Source organism: Falco biarmicus, chromosome 9, assembly GCF_023638135.1.
Source record: "Falco biarmicus isolate bFalBia1 chromosome 9, bFalBia1.pri, whole genome shotgun sequence".
Taxonomy (NCBI): Eukaryota; Metazoa; Chordata; class Aves; order Falconiformes; family Falconidae; genus Falco; species Falco biarmicus.
In genome coordinates this window covers 43,060,298-43,078,365 of record NC_079296.1, presented here as the reverse complement: position 1 = coordinate 43,078,365, position 18,068 = coordinate 43,060,298, and the positions used below count along the sequence as shown (strand labels likewise).

At 38.7% G+C, this 18,068-nt stretch overlaps 1 protein-coding gene across 13 annotated transcripts in view; it reads right to left on the bottom strand.

The window, feature by feature from the left end:
* The window catches only part of LDB3 (LIM domain binding 3), a 128,651-nt gene that overhangs the window by 49,157 nt on the left and 61,426 nt on the right, over positions 1-18,068 (bottom strand). For 10 of the 13 annotated variants that reach the window (XM_056350724.1, XM_056350728.1, XM_056350730.1 and 7 more), the window contains exons 5-7: positions 16,183-16,589; positions 1,016-1,185; positions 4-40 (exon numbers count right to left, since the gene is read on the bottom strand). In XM_056350724.1, the coding sequence (XP_056206699.1) occupies positions 4-40; positions 1,016-1,185; positions 16,183-16,589 (614 nt within the window). Of the gene's footprint in view, positions 1-3; positions 41-1,015; positions 1,186-7,793; positions 7,998-11,433; positions 11,457-16,182; positions 16,590-18,068 lie in introns of all 13 variants that reach the window. The other 3 variants (XM_056350732.1, XM_056350737.1, XM_056350736.1) reach the window with 2 other exon arrangements.

Below are 18,068 nucleotides of genomic sequence, written 5' to 3'. Positions count from 1 at the left end.
TACCTTGACCTCCTCAGGGCTTCTTCATCTGGATCTTGCACTGCAGACAAAAAAACGTTTCAGTTAAAAAAGAAATAAAGAAAGAAATTGGCTTTATGATGAAATTATAAGTTCTTCAGAAACATATCAAAAGCCTATCTAAAGGTGAATTCACGCTGACTTTGCAACAGTAGGTTTTGTAAGAACAGCATGAAGAGGAGCAGTTCCCTCAGGTTAGGAAGAAGGATGCTAGTAGGAAAGTAGCTATTACAAGTACTTTCTTGTTCATTTTTTAGCAATGTTTCACAGCTGTGATTCTGCAGAGAGGGCCTGCTGTTTCATAGGATAGCATAAGAGGCAGCAGCAGATTCATATGAGAAGGAAATACTAAGTATTTCCCCCTGATGTGGGTAGGTCCCTGAACTTCCCTCTCTCTAGATCAGAAACAAGCTCTGAAGTTAGCACCAGGTGGTCAGAAAAACATTTTCATAGGCAATGAGCAACAAAGTTCAAGCTCCCATGACATTCCTGGCAGATCTAGGTTTAGATAACGGAGCTCACAGAACCATAGGTTCAATACAGGTCATGATCTGTGTTTTTTTTTTAACCTCTGGAAGTCACTTCCACAAAAGACTGTTACAAGAGACGTAAGTTGTTTATCTTTTTATCTAATGAATGGACAGCTTTGTACGTCCAGGCTGCTGGAAAATTAAAGATTACACTGTAAGATTTCATTTGTAAGGAAGAAGAACTATGGGCCCCAAGTGCTCTTTTACTGAATAGTCTGTTATACTTTTCTGGTGAGACCCCTGGCAGATCAAAGAATTTCCTTCATAAAGCACAAGGTGAGAGTGAACACTTTGATTTTCTAGTTCCCTCAGGTTACATCCAGGGTTCTCCAACCTTAGCCCTCGCTGACCGTGACTGCAAGCTGGACATGAGTCTTCCTCAAGTATCAGTTGCTAATACTGGGGTAAAAAAATAAAGGCATGAATCTAAAACCAGGATGAGGGGGATGCTTTGTTATTTGACTTACTGTACTCCGTTCCAGTCATCTGGGCAAGGATGCGGAAAGACTTAGACTGCAGATTGGCAGAACGGCGGCTCCAGTCTTCAGTTTCATCTTCAGGCTTGTTCTGAGTTTTAAGCACAGCCTGATACACCGGAGAGGCACTGTCTACGTGAGTGTCTTTAATAGGAAGGGTACTGCAATTCAGAAAGTGAAACGCTGTGAAACAGCACATGGTAACTTTCATCCCAACCTCTCTGGTCTTAGTTTCTCATCCAGAATAACAGCAGTCCAGAACACAACTTTGAAAATACTACTTTTTTAAAAAAATACACAGGTCAATTTTATGTGAATTAAGAATGTTATGGCCCATTCTATCTATGAAATGGTCTGTTATCATTCAAATCAGTGTGAAAATGCTTGGAAATGTCTCTTCACGATTTCTCAGCCAATGCAGCCACAAGCTTATGGTGATTAGAATAATGCTTGGTGATAAAGGAGAGTATGCCAGGAAAAAAACATGTATTTCTCTAAGCATTCTTGTCTTTTTTCTTACAAAACCAGCTTCATGTTGATACTGCTTTATGTTCCATCTTGCTGCAGTTTTGGGCCACTATTTTAAGGTTGCAATTAGAAATAAAAACCATGTTTCATTATAAAAATGATGTGATAGGCTTTTTTAGCTTTTTGTAGAGATGATTATTCTTTGCCAAACTCTGAATCAAACTTTCAGCTGCCGTAACTCTGGATTCATTGTCTACTAAACACGTGAAGCATTAGAAGTCTAGACTTGTACTCGCATACGTATATTGTACCTGAAATCTTTAACAGCAGAATATATCTCAAAGTCTTATGACATCTCTAATCACCTTGCAAAGTGATATATCCTGGAAAAAAACTTCCAATTTTGCACACCTAAGTCAAAGCTATGAAGCTCTGTAGCACAAGTGAGGTAACCTCTCTCTGATTCTCCGATTTACGATGCAAGCTAGAAACAGACTTAGTAACTTGATAGTTCTCCTGCCCCTGTGAAAATAACTTCTGCATAGCATACAGTTAAAATTAAATATTAACAGAGCTGCAGAAATATACACTGAGGGGATGATGTGTGCTTGGAGCAACTTGGCTCCATGACTTCTCTAAATACAAGCTCTATTTTTGAAGCAAGTGATTTATTATAACAGCTTTAACATGCTATTCCATATAGAGCTTTGCACGCAGCATGCTCAGCTTAATGAAAATTGAGAAATGGCTCTGTTAAAAGTTAAGGGCCATCCGGTTCAACTAAGTCACTTCTATAAAGTTCCAGAAGCAGTCACCTGGTGTAAAAGTTGCTTCCCTGGTTCAGGCTCAAAGTTAGTGTTTTCCAAGATACCATTGTGCAGAGAAAATCTGCAGAGAAGGTGGGTTTGTGATTTGAGAGCCTGAGAGGAATCGTGAAAAAGCGAAGCAGCACGTCTGATACCCTACATGCAGCAGTAACATACGGTGTAATAAAAAATATTACCCATATATCAGTATTTTCCAACTGACACACTCATCTTCTCCAGCACTCTGTAATACACTGTTTTAACGGCTTTGCATCTAACAATAGCATAGAATGTGTTCTTCAAGTAAGACTGGAAGGTGCTCAGAAACATGATGTGTGCTAATTATATATGCTATGGACCCCAAAATGCCCCACCTCTTTAGGTTGGTCTTTTTTTTTAATTAGAGGAGTATTTATATTCCTTGTAACTCCCAGTATATGCAAACTTCTCACTTTCTTGAGGACCCAGCAGGGTACAAAACCCAGTTATTTTTCTTTCATATGTTTCAGAATAATCACCTACGTGATGGAGCATAGCTTAAAAAAAACCTTGACTCTTCAGTTTAAGCCCTGCCACAAAACATAAAAGTTATGTTAAAAAGTCTCTCAGCACAGAAGATACCCTGTAGGAGGCAGCAGCATTTTCCAGCTCCTTTTTTTAGCTCGTGTTCCCTGGATAACTGTCTCTACAATATCTAAACACTAACAGGTATGAAAGGTGTAATGTGGACTTGTTTATTTTGGGAAGGGTGTGCCATCAGCGGCTTCCACTCGTATTGCACTGATGGGCACCAGTGAACAAATAGTGCCCATGTTCTTCCACAGACGGAAGACGGGAGAAAGAAGTCTTCCTCTTCTGGCCCTTCATACACGGCTGACGGGCTTGCTGAGGCAGGGAAGCACCGCAGCGAGTTCTGCTTTCTGCTGACTTCATGCAGAAATAGTCTTCATAAGGAGAAGGGATACTCCGTAACACCCAGTCTCACCGTTCTGCTGCCACCCCTCGCTCCTGGCTACGCTGAAAAGCCCTGGCACTCTGAAGGGTCCAGTTAAAGTTCCCCGAGGTGACCCAGGTTTCAAGTCCCCTTGGTACTGGCTAAGCACCCAGCACCTTGCCCTGCACTACCGCCGCAGGTGACTGCCGGATTTTGGCCAACTGTTTAATTTATATCCCCAGACTTACTTTTTAATTCTGCCAAAGCTTAAAAAACTGCTGTACGCGATAGCAAATTTCACAGCTGCAGACTGCTGTAGAGTGGATAATAAACCAATGGATAGGTAGTACTGCTGAGTTCAACCACGGACTGCTGTAGCAACAGCGGTGTGCAGGTCAGGGACAGTTCAGATTCCTTTGGTTTAACCCTCAAGCTGACATGCTTTGTTCTTACACTATGACAAATCTACAAAAATGCAGTATAAAAGTCTTACGTATAGATATGCCATTAGCTCAAAGGTAGTTAAAAAACACTAGAGGCTGGACCACAAATTTCACAGTAGCAATGTGTGGCATTAATATGACATATTAATATCCTCATTGTAGATGATTAAGGCAGGAAATGGAGCTTGGAGAATTAACCTTCCCTAACAGAGTGAAACACGCTCATGTAAATTGAACAAAATTAATGCAACATACTGGAATATTTCCAGCTCTGTCTTTAATGCAACAGGGCTTTTTCTTTTTAAAAAAATGTAATTATATTGTGGATGAGTAACTAGGACATATAAGCCACTCAGCATGGAAGTGTAAAATAGAGCGTATTGCTGATTATGAGCATTTCATAAACCTAAATGTGACAGTTGATTCTTACAGACAGCCTAAAGATGCACATAACCATGTTAATGGTTGTGTTATACCTCTTCTTAATTTAATTTTTTTCCATCTGGGTGTGTATGTGTAGAAATATCATGCATCTTTAAGCATATTACTTTAAACTAATGTTACTGGAAAAAAATTTCTTCCCGAACGGGTTAGACCTTTTGAGGGTTTTTCATATTATAGCCTAAGGTATTCTAGTAGGATTCAGTAAAAGACTGTCCTCCTTTTTCACATCATCATACAAGTCACACATTATTAAGATTAAAGTAAGCTTTAAAGACAGTCAGACCTCTTTGAATAAGTAGCAATGTGATTTTTTTTTCTTGGAGTTCATTATAAACTACGGTTTACCACGTGAATCACTGCCTGGAGTCATTATTCAGATTTAATTTAAATAGGCAATAAGTAAAACTTAGGAACACTACAGTGTTCTACCCCTGATGTAGACATACAATGAAATATTGTGACTTTGGGTATTAGACTGATTCCAACTAGTATAAAAAAAAAAAAAAAAAAAAGAAGCTCTAAGAGGTAAAAAAACCCTCAACCCAGCAAAGAAACAGTTCATGTAGGCTGGTAAATTATCCAGCCAAGTTGACTTATTGTAGAGGATACACGAGGCTAAGTTTGTGCGATCACATTATTGATTCTGCAACTAAAGCTGTTAGATCTTAATCCTGATAAAGTTGTTGGATTTATGTCTACTGACATGACTTGTAAATTTGGCTAGAACTGCATAATGGAATGTAGAAGAGGTTTGATAGAAATGTGCTTGAAATGTACTAACCACGTGGTTTTACTGCAACCGACTCTTGGTTCTTGCTATAGCAAAATCAATTAAAACAAAGAAACATCGAGTGAGAAAAGATATAAAGTCAGGGCATTCAATTTCTTCTACTTTTAATTCCAGCATGAGGTCTGAATAACTGCAGTATATATAAATAAAAAATGTATATGCTTTTCTTTGTGCTTTCCATGGTGATCCAGTACATGTGGGTTATTTTCTAAGTTACAGGAGCCCGGTTCTGATCTCACTGACTTAAGTTAAAACATCACTGATTTCAAATGGTCAAACTATGAAAGGAATTCTTATCTTAAGCCTGTCTATTCTTCATCACCGATAAAAGAAGCAGCAAGCAGTGTTTCCACCTATTGTCTGCCAAAAAGAACCGAAGCCCTTTAGATCTACAGTCTGAGTATGCTTACCATCTTACACACACCTTGTGGCTGCGGGGCTTCTCTCTTAACATAAAATGAAAAGCCCAAAGAAGAGTAATTAAGTGCCGAGACCAAATTATGGGTAGAGAATTGAGACTACATGAATCAGTAGACAAATTGGTTTGCTTTTATATGACAAACTTCTCATACAAATACTTCTGTATTAAGCATAATCTTATCTCAGACTTGATCAGCCATGCAAACTAAAGAACATCCTTGGTTTCTACTGCAAATTAAAGTTCAGAATATCACAGAGGTCAAAGCAACACCTTAAGGAAATGAGTTACAGGTTTAATCAAATGAATATCAGTCAATGGGTACACCATTGTCCTATCTGCACAAACCTTGCCTTTATATCGAGATTAAAAATGCTGTGTTAATTGTAATAGAACAATCTACTGAGAAAACTGCTTAGTCACTAAGTGTTACGAGTTTAAAAAGAAGTTGTTACTAAACAGGCTGTAGCTCACAGCGCAGTAGACGTAGAGAGTCCCTGTACCTGACTGCACGTAGAAATAGAAACACTAGACTCTTCTGGGGCGAGGTGAATGTTAGGCTTGGGACCCACGTTCCAGAACGAAGGAAAAGCTTAAGCAGTAGTTTGTATAGTGAATCTTGCAGAAAAACTTTCATTGCAACATTACAGGGGAGAACACAGCCATGAAGTCTTTCTGCAAAGAACAGTGTTCCACTAGAACTGTCTGATGCAAAAGGATTAATGGGCATTATCATCTCATTTCAAAAACACCCATGAGACAGGTGGATTCCATGTTTAAAATGAGAAAGTTAGAACAAAGCTTTTGCTCGTGGTGTTCAACACAACTCTTGCTGCTACTGGTGCAATGGCTCAACAGTCCATGAAAATCAATTTTTAATTTCTTATTTTTTACCTATGTATCCATTCATTCAGCTCTTTCCAGGTTGTATTTGTATACTAATATAACTCGTTACCACCTTATGATTTATGATTCAAGCCTCTCTCGTTTTTCAGATTGCTTACTTCACAATTTTACATGTTAAGGCAGATTCCTAAACCCCCTGGAAAGCGTGCTGATCTTCCAGTTCTAGCTGCTCTTTTTGGACTTCTCTCACCCTATCTGGAATTTTCTGGAAAGGGCATTTTCCTCTTCCCACAACACTTTGTGTTTAAATCTCTTCCACAGATGGGAAAAGATGACATTTTCCAGCCCAGCCACCCTGTGATTGGAACTGCATTTGAGAAATTCTTGTAATGTGCAGTTTATAAAATGAAAAGGATCCACATGCTCAGCAGTGAAACTTTATCATCATCTGATCATTTAAATAGGTAACATTTTTAAACATTACTATTTCCATTGTATAATGTTACAGCATTTAGTAAAAAATGCAATATATCATAAAATATCTTGTATAATCCATGCCTATGAAAGATGTGAACCATTATAAAGAACACAGAGATGGAATGAACTTCTTTCATTGTACTTTGCTAATTGGAAATATGAGTCTACTTACACCTGTGGAGATAGACTAAGTCATGGTCAAAACCAGCTAAAGGTATTGTTTGGGATCCATTACTAGGGAGAGTTGCGATGAACAACAGAATAATACTGGTGCAAAAAATTAGTGGGGAAAAAAGAAAATAATTAAAAAAAAAAAAGAAAAGAAATGGCCAGTAAAAAGGAGCACAAGCAAATACATAAACCATCTATATTTTGAATAAGCCTGCAGCTAACATTTTGAAAGGAAACTGTATTAAGGTGTGTCGCTATACCTATTATTTTGGTGTCACAAGAAAAGAAGGTAAGTTCTATTTTGGGTAGAAAGATACCCAATAAGGGAGAAACCTGGCTACATTCATTGCACAGGTAATTCAGTTAAGTCATAACAATTGTGGATAAGTTTATCAGGTAAGAGTACCAGAAATGTTCATTGGAAAAGCAGAATTATTAAAGATCAATGGATTTTGCCATAGTCCAAAGGATATGTACAGGACACATGTTCGGTATGTAAACGAGGGATAGGGGTAAATATATTGCACACTACAAGCTGAAGAATAAATCAGTAGCCAGTACTAAATAAATATTTTGCATTCTTTGTGTTACCAATAAAAATTCTACCTTCCCTTTCCTGTTCTTTCTAACTTATGCCTATAATACTGTGGTTATTACAAAGCATGGTCACCATAAAAAAAAAAAAAAAAAAAAAAGCCATCCAATGTCATATACAGAGCACCAAGTATATTTTTGTGGGGTTTATCAGTTCTAGGAAGAATACCAAAAAAGAAATGCTGCATTTTTAACTACTCATTCTTTTAACTTCAAAAAGATGAAGTGCCTTCAAACACTGCCTAGGATTGATTTGGTTTTTTCCACGTGGAAGATACTCCAGAAAAGAGCCCAGGAAGACCTGCCGTGTCATGCATGTAGTGACTGTTAGATGTATCATGCAGAGAAAGAGCATTCCACACAAGGAAATAACCTTACCTAGCAAATTCTCCACCCTGGGCTTGTGCCTGGCCTGCAATTGCATCCATGATAGCATCTTGGGAATACATGCTGATCGGGGTGTTATACTGGGCGTGAATTATAGTAGCCTTGCCGCCTAGGCCTTTCACCTCAATGGGTTTGTGTGTAGACAGGGCAGAGTCCTTCAAGGCATTGGGGTTGAAACGCTCCGTGAACTCCGTGCTGGGTTATGCAAGAGTGAGGTTCGACAGGGAAGGGGGAGGAAGAAAGGAGAAAGGCGTGACAGTTAAGAGAAAGAGCACCAACAGAGGAGCGTGCATGTCTGTTCATGGCATCTCACCACAAAAGACTCTCATCGGAGGGTAAGCGACAACATAGGTAACAAGTAACAGAAGCTGGCTGCACTAGTGGATGACACTTTTGGATGTATAACGAGAAAAAAAGGTGAAACAGTTGTCGTTGTATAAGAAAATCATGACAAATCCCTAAGTATTTATGTGACACATATTACAATTCTATTCTTACATGCATATATACATGTAAGTGTATACAAACATATGCATGCATATGTATATACGCATGCCTCTGGACGTACATACATACTGCAGAGAATGCCCAGTTTATTCACTGCATTCATTCATTCTTTCCGAAGGCTCTTACAAAGCGCTAGAAAGTGCAATGGGGTGAACAGACGTCAGGTCCTCTATTATTTAGAAAGTTCCAGTACTTTCTGTCTGGATTATTAATCATAGTGAAATGTAGTATCACACCTTTTAATCTTCATCTCTCTCCTCACTGAGGCTAAATCAATCTTCCCAAAATCTCTGTACAGCCAGCCCTAAGTGTTGCTATAGCATGATAAACCTCAGCCTCTGATCAAAATATCCTACATTGCAATCGACAGGACAACTGCAGCTGGAAGAGTAGCCGGCATATTTTCCAGTAGCTTTGTTTATGAGCAAGAATTTTTGTTTGAGAAATCGAGCCACGAGCGAGTTAACTGAAGCTCTCATTGCAACAGAAGGAGTCAGCTGAATGTCAGACTTCAGCTACAGAGCACCTGGCTTCCTTGCAGCACCTAGTTGTACGTCCTGCTAGTCCTAGAGTTAGGACTGAGTATTGCCTGGAGTTTTGGTGAGTAAGCTAAGCCTCAGCTGTCAGTCAGTGAAGGAGCTGCTCTTCCCTAACCTACAGCAGATCAGATAAATCTCTGGGCTGCTGTTCCTGTCCTACCAGCAGCAGAAAGATGCCAGCAGTATAGATTCCATATGCTCACCAAACGGGCCAAAACTGAGATTCCTGTCCTTTGGAAAGTAACAAATATTTCACAAAGGTTTCGTTTTGAACTGAGCTCAAAAGCTGGAAATGGATTTATCTCCCCACCAAAAGAAATTCTAAAAAATGTAATCGCATTTGATTGGAACGATTTTCCTTTCCACTTTAAAACCATTACACCATAAATTTATCAGCTAATATTAAGTCTTTCACTGAGTTTTTTCATGTGACTAAACAACAGCTTCTCTGGTTGGCAAGGGAAAAATAGTGTGCCTGTTTGCCATGGGCTAGCCCCAGTGGGTGAGCGTTAAAATCAAACCCTCAACCCAGCATGGAGGAAAAGGGAAAATCAAGTAAAGCTGGCAGCCATCTGACTTAATCTTTCAGAGATGATCGAAGATGATGTGCCACCCAGCCAGCAGATTCTGCTATGTTGTCAGCTTTTTGCTTGGTGGGATGCCCTGACTGAAGATGGACAGTAAGAGACAGAGTCACACATCATTCAAAATACTTGAGAGAACATTAACAGCCACATGCTCAAGGAACAGAGACATAAATACACATGTGCTGCGTTACAGCCACAGCCTGCAGTTACGCACATCCACATTTTAAAGGAGGGAACTGGGAAGCTGCATTATGCATTCAAAAAAGTGAAAATCATCTTTTTACAAAGACATTCTCATGTTTAAAATATCTCTCCGTTAATTATCAGCTATGACAATATTACTATTACAGTGACATCATCTGTTGAAGGGTGATGTGCAGAGACGTGCAGATTGTTATACTCTTTCCAGCATGCACATGCTTTACTTGAACAACGGTATCTCTTTTCTTTGTAATACCCTAAACGATCACACGATAATTACAAACACACAGGTCCTCAAGATCTTGAATTTAGTGTTCTTTTCCCCCCACACTGTTAGAAATATTTAAGAGGCTCTAAACCCAAGATCTGAGAAGACTATGTGAATGAAAAGACAGAGGTTAAATATGCCACTTTTCAAGTTCAAAGCAATTAGTTTCCACAATCATTTACAAAAATAAAAGCCAGTAATCTTAGAACAGCATAAACTTCCCTAATGGTAGCAGCAGTAGTGATTTGGGCTTTCACTTGTGGTATTTAGATGGTTTCAGTGATGTCTTTCAAGAGCTTTTAGTCACATTACACATACCAAGGCAAAACTTCCACTGAAGTTAACAGAATTCCCATAAAAATAAAAGAAAAGGGTACAGATTTTAAACTGCAGAGGTTTTTTTTTACAACTCTGGAAGTAAACAGAAGATATTAGTGCTTGTAAGGGGTGCTGTGCTCTAGGACTTGGTAGCAGAAGTAAGGTCCTAGAGACAGCTGGATCACCTCTGCAAAATGAATGGGATTTTTCTACTAAGCTGGAACAGGACCAGGAAAAATAAATCCCAAAGCAAGTAAAATTAAAAACACCCCTATAATGTGAATTCCACTTTCTAAGACAATTGTAAAAGAATAATTTTCAATGTAAACTGGCTAGAATTTCATCACTCCAAAGGAGTTATGTCATTTGCATGACATCACATGCACACCTCATTAAAATCAACAGAGAATGCCAGATTAGCGTAAATTATATGCATCAAATATTTCAATTTTATGTATTCTACTACTTCTAACCTTCTCTCATCAGTTTCAATTTCACGTTTAACTAATATAAATATGCTGAATTTAACCCAGTCTCCAGCAATTTCTGGACAACAGTTCAGGGACAGAAAGTGTGAATTTAGAGACAATCCTCTGCCCTCAGAAAACTGAAGATCAAAGCTGAGGACTCTGTGAGCTTTCCTAAATAAAGCGGATTAATCATACTTTCAAAGTTGCTTCTTTTTTTGGGCAACGTGTTTTTCTAAGGTAAATTACTTTTTAGATTTTTTCCATATCAATATCTCACACCAACCTAAATTTGAATTTTAGTGGAGTGGGACTTTGGAAATTAATGTTGAGGCTAAAAATATATCACTAGTAATACACCAGGAAAGGCACAGATAAGACTCCCCAAATCTTGAAGGCATAAAGACTACTTAAAGAGTTAGGAGGAATTAAACCCAGACTATAGAGACAAAACCATTTGAAAGCATTTACAAGAGCTGAGCAAGCTCAGATGCTGGCTGCACTTGCAGCATTAGAACATCACCAAGAAATGCTGAACATATGGTGTGCTGAGAAGGGAGCACCACTGGACACCAGTGGCAGTGCATGACGCTTGCCATACCAATAAGATTTAAAAAAAAAAATAATACTTCCACTTGCAAGCAGACACAGCAGGAACACAGGGGATCATGCTACCCCAGAAAACAAATCTTCACACATACAGCATAACACAAATACTTGGCACTACATAGAATTGATACTAACTTGGCAGCGGTGTTGGTTATGACCTAAAAGAAGAGAAAGAGAACAAACAACATCAAAACCAACCACACAGAAAAAGTCAATAGTTTTTAGAGTGCAAAGGGCAACAGGTATTTACAAAAGCTTACTAAAGGTTTTTTTCAGACCCTCTACAAAAAAACACCCAGAAGTATGCCTGAGAACACCAATATGATTAAGAAAGGAAAAAATGTAGGGATTATAGTTGATCCACTAGGACTTAGTAGGGTACCATGGCATTTTGGCTGACCCTTGAACATGATTTTATTGCTGTGCATCCCTGAAAATACTGTTATCAAAGTGTATGGGGGCAGGGAGTGGAGGGAAGAAAAAAGCATCTGCAGAGTATATTCTCCTCTGAAAATAGCAAATGAGTAGTAGAGATTATATTCTTCACTCGGATACTAAATATTCAGGGATGAAGTCTGTTCTCCTCGGGCCACCCTCAAAGCTGGTATTGCAAGATTGATTTTTTGGTCTTTTACATGCTGGAGAACATCCAAAGAATATATTGGTAGATGTTTTACATCTAAAGCTAAGGAAAATGCCTTTGTACTTAACAAAGTATTGGCCTAAATTGACTGTACCTATGTTATGCCAACAGCGGTGTAGCCAATTAACTTCAGAACAGTCATTTCTAATTTATTCCATATGAAATTAATTAAGTCCATGCATTATGTGGGTTTTTTTGGATATCTGTATCAGGATATTTTATTCCATCTGGTAAGTACACAGTATGAAAAAACTGTGTGAAAAAATGTTCATGCTACATCCTGCTTCGCTGCATAAACAAGAAGTGACAGAGACTTGCACAGTAATTCCAAAGAAACATAAGGCCTATGATGAGTTTTGTATGATGCGGGCCAAAGCTGGGAATGATGAACAGATAGTGTGCTCAGACTGTAATATTATATTATTTGCTAGTAAGTCTTTCTGTTGGTTGCACATATAGCATTAATAGGCTATGACATTTATTTTAACTTAGTTTTTTCAAAGCTTAGAATACTGGATTTTGCTCTTATGTTCTTGGGTGAAGTAATTCATCACATTTTGCAAAATAAAGAGGAAGAGAGTCCAGGATCAGTTAACAAACATTCCTTCTTCTTTAGCTGCACAGAATGCTGTTGACAGAACTGGGTGCTGAACCTTCCAACTTGTTGCTATAACATTTCTGGACCTGGGGTTGATACAAAATACTGGACAGCAATGTTATACTGTTAGAGCCACATTCAAAGTGGATTTGTCTGCCTCTGCTTCTGCCTTGCAGAACCTTTGCTATTACTGCCTCTTTTTACACACAGTTCTTTTGCATTGGCTCATGCAGCTGCCTTTTTCATGACCTAAAACACTGTAACGAGCCAAAGCTGCAGTAAAGGCTTTGCACTTCTGCATTTCCATGGAAAAAGCAATCACAGATCACCTTCTGCAATTACTGTTCTTCAGACTTTCAGATTCAAGAATATTCTTTTAACTGTATAAACCCTACATTAAGCCAAATATACCAGTCTGTTACAGGAACCAGTACACTGGGCTGTAAGCACATCAGTGATGCTATATCCGTTTTAGGTATGTGCAGGACAGCTGGGTACTCATTTACAATGAAACATAGTATAATAGTATCATTTTCTGAAGTGGACTCTGATGCCTGCTTTAATCTTCTAATCCAGGCCTCTGCCTTATACATAAAATAATATTTCAAAGGCAGAACTACCGTCCCTAAAATACACCTTAATTAGAGGAAACACTTGTTTGCATATAAAAGTATGTTCAAAGGTAAAAATCATTACATGCACACACCAAGAACAGCTCAACAGCCATGTCTCTAAAGATTTTTGATGTGAAGAAGCTACTACAGCTTCCTTCAAAAAGAATAAAGCCTTACTTCTCCTTATGCTTAGTATGAGATGAGAAAAACCTCTCCAGTTCAGAGCCACACATTATTTTAGTTTGATTCTAAATACGGACATGTATGAAACACCCAACTTGCTACTCAGAGAGGTCACACTAAGAAGCTAGTAACCCAAGCCACCTGGCACGTACTTGTGGGACAGGTATTTACTGCCCTTAACCTAAAGTGTGAAAAATAACTTACACTGGAATGAAAAAGAACCCCGTTACAAGCTATGACTCACTCTTCGTATTTATTCATACTCCCCTTTCCAGAGCTTTCAGCACATCGAGTGCTGCACTCTTAACGGGCCACTTCTATTTTTCACCCTGGGCCAGAGTGATGAAGCTTTAATGTAAAAGTGTATCAGAAAAACAGATGCTTTGTTATTCTCCACAGATCAAGGAAATAATCTCAAAAAAAATTTTAGCTTTCTGATAGCATTTTCCAAAGGGTTTAGCTAAACCTCCAGCAGGAATTCACACAATTAAGTTTAAATGACTTGGTGAACAGGACGCCAAATGGAAATATGAAATATACCTTAAGATCAACCCCCAAACCTGAATCTTATAGCTTTTTACCATACTGCTAAGTGCATGTCCATGAATGCATAATAAATTCACAGTTTTGGAGCACCATAATTTCATAATCTTTACACAGAATCTTACGCTGTACTATATGAAAAGACCATCCCTGCCAAAGTCCTGAGCTGATTTTGCAGACCTTACAGGGCTTTCCTTCTACACGCTTTCACGTATATCCACAATGAGATCAAGACTATCATGGATGACACCAAGCCCCAAGGCGGTTACAGGTTCCATGTTACGCTCCACAGGGCATCAGGAAAGATGCCTCTCACTTCATGGGTAACACTCCAGTGGGAGTGGGAATGACAGGGTTCTTGAACTCAAAATTTTCTCTGCATGTAAACAGAGATGTACAATTTTCTGCATCTCAGAGGAATAACCTGAAGAGACACATATACTTAGTAGCTCTGGGCTCTTTCATCTTTTCAGAATGTTCCTGGGCTGCAGGATAAAGGCTGATTTTTTTTTAACAGAACATTTAGAGGATTTCTCATAAATATACTTGTTGATCAGTGCTACAGATATTACAGGCAGATAGACAGCAGCTCCCTAAAATTTTGTTCAAACTGAAAAAAAATAATAATCTCAGATGGTTGTTCAAAGGCAGAACCCTGCTTTGTAATTCAGTGCACTGCCACAGGCGTGCGCTAACATGTGTACATGTAAAGGAGACATAAAACAGAAAAGCAGCAGAGTGAAGACAGTGAAGAAGTGTTTTCTGCAGGTACAGCTTCTCTGCAGCCCAATAATCACTTGTTCTATTACATAGTCCTATCGCAGTGCCCTCTGGAATCAACAGAATGGTTCACACTGACTTTGGTGAGTGAGGGGTGCATCCGTGTTGTAGTTTTGAAAACAAAGAAACAGTCAGAATGCTGAGCCATCCGAAACAGAGCCCCTTCCCCCTTTACCCCTGCAGATGTTCAGGAGGGTTGTAAAGACAGTGGGAAAAAGATAACGAGATACACTCCCGGGAAACTTTGCATATTGAAATAAGACAAGGATTAGTTCTCCTCAAGAAAACTGTAAATTAAGAGAGAAGCATTCTGAGGTTTATTTTGCTGATCTTGCTTACTAACTGAAATTACTTTCTTCAAAACACTAATTGCCTTTCTTAATTATCCATATGAGAAGGAATGATAGGATTTTTTCAGATAAGTTAATTAGGATTGTTGGGTGCTCAAGAGAGTTACAATGAATCGTCTAAAACCGCTTGAATCATCTGGAATATGTATAAATGCTCTTTTATAAGGATAAAATATCCTTGATTTGCTACAACTTAAAACCCCTTGGTTTTACTCTTACAAAGAGCTTCTGCAATGGGATATAAAGTACTTGAAAATATGCGTTTGCTATCAGACCTTGACTGGATGGCTGGAATTTTCTGGTTTCATACAGCCGGTCCCTAGTGTCAAAAGTACACTTCCCCCCATATTTAATCATAATAAGAAATTTATCTTCAATTTAAACAAACACAAATAAACAAACTAGAGATTTGTTTGCAAATTAGTACATGAAGGCATAAAAATTAGGAAAACCTGTTTCTCATTGCTTTTTCTCATGTATTGTAGTCCAAGCTCCTCACTTCACAAACTGACTAATAAAACAGTTCATCTGCAATACAGTAACACTGAAAACCTTGACAGCATGGGATCAGACTCCCTGGGCAGTATTTGGAGATCATTCCTTGTGACATACAAGCCAAGAGCACAGCTAACGGAAGTGAGACAGACAATGTTCAAACCAGAGGATTCAAAATACTGCGATCCTGACTCACTTTACATAGGAAAGCTAATACATTAAGGCAGGAATTATAGCGGGATACTCCACTAGACTAGCATGTCAGACTTGCTGGTCAAAGCAATTTCTCTTTAGGAAGGTACCAGATACCAGATCTGTTTTATAACAGCTTCTTTAATGGCTGACAGCGATACTCGGCTCTGTGAGAGTGAGTGCATTAGTTTAAATCGCTAAATGCCAGAACCCCGAGATGGTCACAGTTACTTCAGTCTTAATGTTCCTGCTCGTGCTCTGGTGGCTATTGCCAATCCATGTTGCAATTCAGATCCCAAAGACGGAGAGTTATTCTGCAATGGTACTGTGTATGTGTTTTGGGGGTTACTGGAAAAATTTAATGATTGTTTGAGACCTTAATCATGATTACTAGACAAATGCACAATCGGGTAGGTACTATTACATTCATTTTTTCAGCAAATCCATTACTTATTGAACTATTAAATATTTTACCACGTTACCTACCCTCTAGGAAGTCCACCTTCCGAAGCCCTTCGGTTGAGACTTAATTTATGCATCTCAGCCATTTCCCTTAGAGTCTCTGCTGAGTAAAGGCCAATAGGGTTGTTATACTGCCTTGCAGGGCTCAGCTGGTGTATGGGACTACTGCCATCAGTCAATACAGGGCTTAGTTTGGAACCTAGGTTACTCTTTTCAGGTGAAATGTCAGAAGTCACAGACTGAGAGGACATGGAAGATCTAACTGTGGTAGTCTTTGAGTAGGAAGAGCTATTTGAAAAGCTGATCTCTTGCTTGTTGAGGTAGCCTGAAAACGTTCCGTTTGTTGCTAAAATACTACCCATAGGCCCAGTCGCCGTGTTAGTTAGAGGACTGAAGGTTGTTCTGTTGCCATTGATTTCCCAAGCAGGTTCCTGTAGTAGCAAACATGCAGGCCAAGAAAAGAAAAAAAGAAAAGAGCAATCATAGAACACATGCAAAAATAACATATCTGCAATTACTGCTTTCTAAACATATTGATAAACTTGCAATAAATAGGTTGGGGCCAAAGCATCCAACCTTTCAGGGAAGATTTTCAACACAGAAACACATTGTTTTAAGATAAGGAAAGCAGAGCATACTCAGGCATTATTTTTTTTTACTGGGTTTTAGTTGGAATTGACAAGTAAAGAAGCTTAACATTAAGAAAGCATTTGCTACTAGTCAACTTCATAGCAATAAGTTTATATAAAGACAACACTCTAATAATTTCTAGGATAATTAAGAAATATTTAAAAAAATGTCTTGAGGTCAGAATCATTTGAGATAATATAAGTCATAACATAAAAGTCAATGCCCTTATTATAAAAAGATAATGATTCTAAACCACACCATTCTATTTTCCACGAGTACACTTCAAGTTATTGAAGGCCACACATTACATTGCATTGCTTTTAGAGGCTCTGGCTCATGCTAATTAGGCCATGCAGCACGGTTAGCAGATAGACCAACAGGACTTGAGGACAGGTACTGCTCAGCGGGTAGGATGCTTCTATCCTGATCATTTCTGCATAATTTCCACTTGAAGGAATGTGTGCATGAGTATGTAGATGAGGAGCGTACGATCCTACAGCCATGTCCCAGATAATACTCCTAACGAGGACAGCAGGATGTATTGTCTTAGTCAAAGTCACAGGAATTTCTCCTACCCCATACCCATAGAAGTCTGTGCTGGTGCTCAAATTAGGAACATTCCACCAAAGCCCATCCTGGAAAACGGTAGTATATGCTTCAATGTCATAAAAGATTTGCTATTAATGCAGCTTAGTGAAACCAAAATAAAAGGTAATATCAAAAAAGAAAAATACTGCTTTTTCAGCAACACAGTGCAGGAAATAAGTTGTCACGTGGGTTCTGCAGAAGTTTCATGTAAAACTCATGCTTATGTTGCCTAAAACACCCCATCACTGCTTCAAGCTTATTCTGATGCAAAACCATCCAGAGCTTCCTGGGAAGCACAGAGCACCTTTAGGGTTAAACTGCCTCACTTCCTTCCAGCTGCTGGCAGCTGCAGTGACCACAGCCCTATTATGCTTTTTGGAAGTCTGCCTACACACAGTACGGACAATTTTATGAAAGAGGAATAAAAACCACTCTCAGGGGGGTCATTTTATACCTTTACTCTCAGTTTTCTTACTCTTTAACTTCTAAAGGCTCAGTGACCTCAACATGAATAGCAAGATTCTAATATTGATTAGCATCTTTTTAATGTTTACCATTTGAACCTAGCATCCCAAGTGCTGGAACTCATTAGCGCATGTTTTAAAATAATGAATGATATAGTTCCGAAAGCTGTTTTATTCTTCACTTTTGTTTGTAGTTACGTACTTCGGATAAAAAAAAAAAAAAAGGTA